The sequence below is a fragment of the Arvicanthis niloticus genome, chromosome X, assembly GCF_011762505.2.
Source record: "Arvicanthis niloticus isolate mArvNil1 chromosome X, mArvNil1.pat.X, whole genome shotgun sequence".
In the NCBI taxonomy this organism is placed as follows: Eukaryota; Metazoa; Chordata; class Mammalia; order Rodentia; family Muridae; genus Arvicanthis; species Arvicanthis niloticus.
The window spans coordinates 69,702,514-69,711,839 of record NC_047679.1 but is presented as its reverse complement, the minus strand read 5'-3'; the positions used below and the strand labels follow the sequence as shown (position 1 = coordinate 69,711,839).

Genomic DNA, 9,326 nt, shown 5'->3' with positions numbered 1-9,326 from the left:
TTCCTCAGAAGAATTATTTTCCAAATGGATATATAAAACAATAAGAAACTTAGCTTGATCTATATATAATTATATCTCATTGATTCTATTTCTTTTTAGAATACTAGGAAATACAGGTCTTTTAATTTTAATTATATGAAATATATTATTTTATAACACTGTCTTCAGAACATCATTTTCTGAATTCTTAGATATTCAATGCATAAAAAATAGTATATCATAGTTTAGAACCTTAGGAATAACATTTAAGTGGGACTGAGATTCTTTTAAAAATAATCAAATGTATTCACTTATCTATTTTATTTGTGTGTGTGTGTGTGTGTGTGTGTGTGTGTGTATGAGAAAAGACATTTGGCAAAAGTTAGTAACGGGAATAAAACACAAATTTTCATGGTTGATGGAAAGTGCCTTTAAACACAGAGTATCTTCACCAACCTCATGACTGATATTTCTGAAAATAAATCTCATAAGTAAAGAACAAAGTGCAGATGCCTAGAGGAATAATCTGGTGATTTTATTAACATGGATGTAAGTTTTAAACCAATTTGCAATCTCTACTTAACTTTGTAGTGTAACTCCCATTTTCCAGTGTTTGCATTTCTGTCTGTATTCCTTATCTATAAATGTAACTAAAAATTCAAAGTTCATGCAAGCAGAATATACTATTTATATTTTTAATAATTTATTATTATACTTAAAGTTTATTCTCCAAAGCATAGGCAAACATCAAGAGTTTCCTTTAATGTTAAAAATAAATAACAATCTCTGTGTTGTAAGAAAAAGCACATGTAAAAACAAACATTATATAACACAAAAATATGCATCTTAATGTAACCTTTACTAGGCCATTATTATTTTTCTAAAGAATATAGCAGTTATTAAATATCTCTCTGATATCTTGTGCTTTAAAATTTTTTGTATTACATCTTTATGAATTATAGAATTCAGAATATAAAATAGTAACTATGAAGTCACTTATTTCTAATTTAGGAAAATAACAATAACTGAACAAAGCACTGTTCAGTTTATCAGATTTATGAATGTAAGGGGTCACACTTAAATATTATAATCCTCATTCCTGACATCTTATTACTTGACATCTTATCTGAGTATAGGTTGTGTTAGACAAGGATGTAAGTACTGAGCTGTAGTAGTAGCTTAGCTGGTTGAATGCTTCTCTTGCATGTTGATTGCCTTTGTTTTAACCAAACACTACATAAATTCGACATGATTGTGCCTGAAATCCCTGCATTTAGAGGTTCAAACCAGAAGAATCATAAGTTTAATGTCATCTTTGGCTATATATCATGTCTTAGGCTTACCTGAATGAAGATACCTATTTATGTATCTTACAACTATCTATCTATCTATTTATCTATCTATCTATCTATCTATCTATCTACCTATCATGTGTCTGTTTTTCTGTCAGTTTTACTAAGTAAATGAAGAATACTTGAAACTCAACAAATATTAGCTTCTTTTTCTATTATGTTAATTATGTATCTAAAAAGATTTGGAGGAAAATATAGAAGAAGGAAGAATAATATAACACTTAATATACACATAATATAATATAACACTATAGTGGTAACTTGATGATAACTAAGTATTAAAATTGACCTTTTATATATTTTAAATGCATTTGTTTATTGTACTGGAGTTTGAAGGATGAAGAAAAGCCTCACAAATTCTAAGTGAGCACTGTTCTACTGAACTGTATCAAAAACTCCAAAATTTAGATTTTTATACAAAAATTACACATATAGCAATTCTTTCTAGTCATGTATGCCTATAATTTATTCTATTAACATCAGTTTGATGGCATATAATGGAAATATCCTTTCTAACACAGACAATTGTAGAAAAAAGTGGAAGATAAATTCTGAAAAGTTTTTAGATAAAATAATCACAAAAAATTATGAATACAAAGTTGTGCCTTACTAGAAATGGAGACTTAAAATTTATATTCTTAAACAATATAACAAACCACAAAGTAATCTATTAGGCACTATTCCTTAATAGATTTTGCTTCAAATTCTTGATTGAGTTCCTTTTCTGATTTTCTTAATGATGGAAAATGACCTGGGATTAGTTTATCCAGCTTACCTGTCAATCATGTGGCTAGCAGTCCACTGTCTAGGAAAAGAGCTTTACCTGAAGACATGCTAACAGAAAGGAGATATAATGAAATATAGGCCAAAGTCCAAGAATGCTTTTTTTGGATATGTGTGCTTTCTTAATGATTCCCTGAAGCTCTACTTTCCCAAACTTAAAAAACTTAAAAAACAAACAAAAACCAAGAGAATCTGCACTAAATAGCCCAACACATGAAATCAGAAATAAAGATTAGAAATTGAGCAAGAATATCCATAAAAATTTTTATGATGGTGTAAAACACTGGTTGCAATGTTTGGAAGGCAGAAGTAGATGCATCTTTATTAGTTTGAGGCAAGTTTAGTCTTCCTTGTTAATTCTAGGCAGTGAATAGCTATATAAAGTGGTCTTGTTTCAAAGAAAACTTAAATATATAAATAAACAAACAAGTAGGCAAGCATAAAATTTAAATTATACTTACGATATATCTGGCATTTGGGTGGGTACTATCTATACTCTTTGATAAAGTGTTGTTTGGCTTTGCTGCATTAAGAACATATCACTTACAGCACACTAAAAGCATATAAAGTAATTTCATGAAAATTTATTTATGAAATATTCTAGCAACATGAGAATATACTAATACTCTGCCTTGAATGTCATGAAGATATTTTCCTTAGATATCTGCAATCTAAACTTCTGTTGATACACTCTTGGTGTCTTTCTCTTATATTAGTTGATGTAAAAGGAAAGTAGTCATGGACTAGGGCTGGCACACAACTTGCAAGGAAATGATTTCCATTTCTAATAAGCTAAACAAAGTCATATTGGAGATGATTTCTTTTTTTTTTTTTTTCGGCTGCAAAGATCCAACCATTTAATCACAAAAGCTCATCACCCTTACCCCATGATGACATTCCAAGCACAGGATGGGAACAGCTATTAGGAGGCTGTGGAAAGCCAAGGAAAATGAGGATGTCAGACGGACTCCTGGGTTAAGAACTGTATTGGGTAGAGGCCTCTTTGCCCAGACACTGCATGAACCATACGGGGGGCCGGGGCTGGCCACACACCACCAAAAGTATGAGAGTGCTGGCTGGTGTGGATGTGTGCTTCACTAGCTTCCTTCTGCCAAGTCCAAATATCAGTGAGGGACGACGAGTTCATACAGGCCTTGTCCGCTTGGCCTTTTTCTCAGACCTCACGGCATCATCATGGGCTTTCCTCTTCTCTGCTAGCTTGTTGGCCTCTCGGATTTTGCGCCGCTTGCCAAACATGATCTTTTGGTAAAGGTACTTCTCTCGCTTTTTCATCATCATGATGGCCAGGCGCTTGGCCTCACTTTCTTCTTCCTGGGCCAGCCGCTGCTTGTCTTCAAGCTTCACAGTGCCGGCCATAACCTGGGGTTTCTTTCCTTCCAGCCTTTGCTGCTCCAAGGCCGACAGGTGCGCTTCCTCCTCCTCCTCCTCCTCCGATTCAGCTTCTGCATCTTCATCCTCATTTTCCGCTGCAACATCACCGTCACCTTCGTTGTCATCGTCTTCATCATCCTCGCTCTCCTCTTCCTCTTCCAAGTTTCCTGGATCTTCTCCCCGCTGCAGAGCCAAGAGCTTCAGCTTCTCAGGAGGAATGTAATCTCCTTCCTTCTCAGATACAAAGGGCGAAAGATGTGGGGGCAACTGTACCCCAGGGAAGTACTCTGCCACAGGGAGGAGGAGCCGGGCATTCACACAGTCAAACACCCACTGGGGCTGTACATAGTACCTGCCAATGATGGGGGTCTGTTGCCCTGGCAGGTCAACAATCTGGTGGGTGATGCAAGAGTCTGTGACGTCATAGGTGGCTCCGATGCACAAAGACTTGTCCCAGGATACATCCCCACCAAAACTCCTGATAATGAAGGCCAATGCTTCTCGGGGCACCTCGCGGTTTAGGAAGAACTTCAGGCCTTCAAAGAGTTTCTTGTGCTTTTCCTGTGCCTCCAGCTCTTTCCTTCGACCTTCCTCCTGTGCTGTCACCTCCCCATCAGTAGGAAACTCATCGGCCTCAGCCTCCTCTATAGCTGGCACCACCACTCGAGCCAGGCTGGCACTGAGAGCAGCCAGTTTCTCCATAGAGCTCTCAGAGTCCAATGCATATGTGTCCTCGCTGACCTTTGTCTCTGCTTGGGCTTGACCTTCAAGCTTGGGCGGGTAGTGAAGGTTGAGTGACTGGTAGAGGCGGAAGTTGACGAAGCCCAGGAGTGTGGTATAGAACTCAGTGAAGGTGGCCATGACCCTGTAGTCCACATCTGTTGGATGATCATGGGAGAAAGCATAGGGTGCAATCCATACAATGGGCTGACCCAGCACTTCAGCCTGATAGTAAATGCCTTTAATGGACAGGAAGACCTTGCGTAGGGCTCGGGCAGCGATGACATAGTGTAGAAACTCCACAGTGAGCCGGCGGCACAGCTGAATGGTCTGCACATGGCACTTGCCCGTCCGGGGGAAGGTGGAGAAGAGGAAGCACATTGATAGGGCATCATCGAGGTCCCGCAAAGCATCGATAAATGTGGGGTACCGCTCCTTGACAATGTGGTCAAGTTTGTAGCTGGGTTTATTGTCCTTCAGGCGCTCTACAGAATTCCATTTGCTCTTCCCATAGGCTTTGCGGAGCTTCCGAACAAACACCTTGTACTCTCGGAATTTGTTGACAATGGGTTCATGGAGGAGGAATTTAATATCTTTGATAAGGTAAAATGTTCGAGCTGCTGTGGAACCCTTGTTAACTTTCTTCTTATGCTTGGGTTCATGAGGATAAATACCTTTCAGGATGCACAGCCGCCTGAAATCAGGCAGGCTCAGCTGTAGCTTCTTCCGGGCTTTGTTTCGTGTGATATAATTGGTGGCAGAGCCTCGTTCATACTTCTTCTTCTCCAGACCTCCCATAGCTCCACGTTGAGAAACTCTTTTAGGCAACGCGGAGCGGCACAGCTACTTCCTCCCGCCTGGAGATGATTTCAATTGTTATATTTAAAATTAGTTTCCTGCTTAAAACCTTAACTATATATTTAACCTTATATTGAGGTAGTAAGGGTAAGATTTTAATATATAGATATTGAGAATACAACTTAGTCATCATTTTGCATTATAAAATGTTTGTTATAAAAAGTGAACATTCTTTGGCAATGAGAATAAAATGTTCCCCAAAGGGAATAATTTGTCTCAACATAGTATCATTGTTCTCAGCAGAATTAAAATGCTTGGAATCTGTATGGTAGACATAGGTCAGTGTTCTAGACTATCCAAATGCTATCTATGTACCATGCTTATAAACCATGATCCCATATAGATCATTCATCTCTTCATGTGCTTCTTTCAAATATTTTATAACAGTAATTTCATAAGCAAATAATACACCTTACTTAGAATATATGTGTGAAGATTGTAGTATCGTTCACTGATAGAGTATTTTGATTCCTGAGATCAAGGATCTGTATTTCATCTCCAGTATCCTCCATGTATAGTCAAATAGAAACAATACAACATGATTAATGTCTTAGTTGCTTTTCTACTGTTGTAATAAAACACCGTGACCATGGCAATATACAGAAGTAAGAATTTAATAGTAACTGCTTATAGTTCCAGTGGAATAGAAGTCCATGACCATCATAGCAGAAAGAATGGCAGGAGGCAGGCAGGTACGATGCTGTAGCCTCAATTGATAATTTACATCCCAATCTACAAACAGGAAGCAGAGATGGTACACAGTAAGGAAAGAGGAAGGCTTGCAAAACCTGAAAATATTTCATGAGCAACATCTCCTCCATTAGGGCACTAGTTCTCATTTTTCTTAAACAGCCAAAAACTGGGGATCACGTATTCAAATGACTGAGACTTCATAAGGGTATCTAACTCAATCCACCATAATCAACCTTCTGTTTTCTTTGTCATGTAGTCACTGTCAATGAAAATTTCGGGAAAGAAAGGATTGAAAATTCTGTAAATACTACAGTGATTTGGAGAGAATTCAGTGTTCTAGATCCAAAGGCTAATTATCTTATTTAGGCTTATCTTTTGTCCCAAGAATAGCCATTCCTTATGTACATTTGTATTGGGCCTGCCACCCTGTGACTACATAGATAAAGTTCCCTTTAGAATTTCTTAACTTAGTAGACTGATAGTTTCCATAACCCTGAAGCTAAGAACATCATTACGTATTATATGAGGCCTATAGGAGAGATTCTTCTATCTTGCTATAACGTTCTCTCTGTTCTCATATTTTCAAATTGCCTTGATTTATTTCCATAAATACCATGAAAACTTTTAATACCATCATAATAGTGTCATAATACGGTCATAATACTGCTTCCATGTTGAAACACGGAATTTGGAGCAACTTAATCTATATTGCTGTGCCATGATTGCTCAAATTGCCTCCAGAATGTACTGCTATTGCCTTTGCATCGAAAGCTGTGTGTTTTATGTCAACATCATCATACAATCTATATTTGTTCAATGACTTAAAAAGTGTTATAGCAAATCAATAATAATTTATCTAAATGTCATAAATGGAACAATTAACAATATAAACTTGCTAACAAAATATATTAAATAACAGTATAATTTGAATATTAAAGTATAATCAGTGAAACAATACTTCCATTTTTACGAAGGAATTAAGGTTCTGAAGAGCTTGCAAAATATAAATTTCTTATAATTTCTTATTCAGTACTCTTTTTTTGTTTTGTTTTTTATTTTTCGAGACAGGGTTTCTCTGTGTAGCCCTGGCTGTCCTGGAACTCACTCTGTAGTCCAGGCTGGCCTCGAACTCAGAAATCTGCCTGCCTCTGCCTCCCAAGTGCTGGGATTAAAGGCATGCACCACCACCGCCCTGCTTATTCAGTACTTCTATAATGCTAGTACTACAAGTTCTTTTTGTTTAACATGTCTCTAAGTTATTCTAATACAATTGGTTAAAATATAAGAATGATATTTTCCAGATAGAATATATTTAAAAAGAAAACAAAAACAAACATACAAACAAAAACTGAATTACCTGTAATCATAATCTCAATGGTTTATATTGAATGAGATGAACAAGTGTTATTTATACTGTTGAGAAGATATAAATTAGTAAAACTATTTTGGGAAATAGCACAGAGAATCTTCAAACAAACAACAACAAAACAAATTGTTCTGCGCGCCTCCCGTGTCCCCTTTCACCCGTAGAAGAGAGACATGAGAGACAGAATTCGGGTATCACCACAGTGAGGCTTTACTTGCAACAGCAGAAGTGGAAAGGCGCGGAAGAGCCAAAGACAGGAAGAGGCACAGCTTAAATACACCCTAGAGTGATGTATTCACTTCTTATTGGCTGTTCACTCATCACCCAATATTAAGCCTCGGGATTGGCCAGTGACTTTGGCGCGCTTTCTGCCTTTGCACCTGCGCAGTTAATTGTTTACTAGTAGAAAGGACACGATGTCTGCGCCATCTTGGAATGGCGGATACTGACATGCTCACTGTGGCTCCCAACATCTCTCCCTGTTTAAATTATTAATATGAAACAGCCTTTTGCCTATTAAGTGTAGCACCAATGAAGATTCGAACTCAAGCCCAATCAAGCAAACTCCATCTTGGGGGAATAAGCGATCAAAAGCTTACAGCCCGAAGATTCTCCCTTACCCTACCAGGTGCAATGGAAACAAGTCCTCTGGGTGCAAGGGCTAAGGGGATGTAAAGAGGAATTGACACCCATCCCTGTGCAATGGAGTATAGCTCCCAGGAGTGCAAGGGTTGTCAACCTACTATTCAGGTACCACAGCTATTTAGGCAAGGGCTGGCTAGACTTAGACTTCTCATTGACCCAGTGCAATGGGCTGAACCCTTGGGGTGCATCGACTGAGGGTCTCAGTCATCGGCTACTTTCTTAGCCTAGATAGTCAAATTTCAGGGGGAGATCCTTGCTCAAGGCTGCGAGTGCTTGGGCGCTAGTGACCTTGTCATGTTTTTGTTGGGCTCTGAGCTTACAGACCAACCATCATGAACACTAATCCACAACATAGTGCTGTGCCAAACAGGCCTATCCCCACCATTTAAGAAAGAAAGAAAAAGGCAGAAGAAATTCAAGAAGTAAAATCGCCAAGGGAAACAGGGTCCATCTGTGCTTCATCAAGGCTTGAAATCCGGATCTGCAATTGCTGTTGCACCTGGTCTGACTTCCCAGTCCACTTCCCTTTTAAATAAGCAGAAAGTTTACGGCTTTGAATAAATGTATCATTCACAAATCTCAGAGGTGTAATACCTGGATGTGGGGTTGCTGACATGCAGCTTATTTGAACCACATCCGTGAGCTGCTCCACATGGGCTTGGAGCAAATCAACTCTCTAATTGACCAACAGGATGCCTTATATGCATCCACTTTCTGTAAAATGGTCAAAGCCTCAGAAGTCTTTTCTGAGATTTGATTAACAACAGTGGCTGCTGTACTTGATTAACCATAGCTAGGTCTAGTGATCCATTCCAGCATTGTGCCAAAAGGCATGTAACATTCTAACAATCCAAGATATCGGAATTATTCTGAAAGTTGGATAACATAAAGAAAAATGGAGGGTCCACACACACCGACATCGGTTGTGCAGATGCATTCTTAAACACCTTATTAATTTTAATGTTATTCAAATGGCTAGAGATATTAGATCATGTAGCTGAAACATTCTGCACTTCATGAAACACACCATTCAACAAGACAAAGGCAGATACACCCTTTTTTAACATTCTAAACAGTGGCTATAACACATAATTAATTGTGTTGAGGCAGGGTAAACTCAAGAAAATACACATATGATTTAATTTAGGACTTTTAGCCCTTTGAAAACATCAAACAGAGGTTTAAATCCTCCTATGGTAAGCTTAAGATGAGGTTTTAGCCAAATAATATCTCTTAACAACTTTTAAAAATCACTAAGAGCAAATCAAGATTAAAAGTAAACCATTTTCCTTTTGCATGTACACTCACAAGTCAGAAGATGGCGTTAGATCCCCACCAGAAATGGTTGTGAGCCACCATGTGGTTGCTGGGAGTTCAGCTTTTATATTTTAAATTGTAAATCTAGCCTTTAACGGCTGAGCCATCTCTCTAGCCCCATCTGATTAGGATATAACTGAGGTCTCAAATATTGAAAGACACTGTCTTTGAATCCTTTTTTGGAGTAACAAGTACTCTAAAAAATTTTAAAGCTAGTTATA

The 9,326-nt window shown here is 37.9% G+C and overlaps 1 protein-coding gene across 1 annotated transcript; it reads right to left on the bottom strand.

Annotated features, from left to right (window-relative positions):
• Window positions 1–2,954: 2,954 nt before the first annotated feature.
• Window positions 2,955–5,077, bottom strand: LOC117694012 (pescadillo homolog). The gene has a single exon (XM_034484736.2). The coding sequence runs from the start codon at window positions 5,022–5,024 to the stop codon at window positions 3,258–3,260; it is 1,767 nt and encodes a 588-aa protein (XP_034340627.1). The 5' UTR covers window positions 5,025–5,077; the 3' UTR covers window positions 2,955–3,257.
• Window positions 5,078–9,326: the final 4,249 nt, after the last annotated feature.

Coding starts and splice junctions, on each gene's coding strand:
- LOC117694012 (XM_034484736.2), bottom strand. CDS start 5,024: ATGGGAGGTCTGGAGAAGAAGAAGTATGAACGAGGCTCTGCCACCAAT.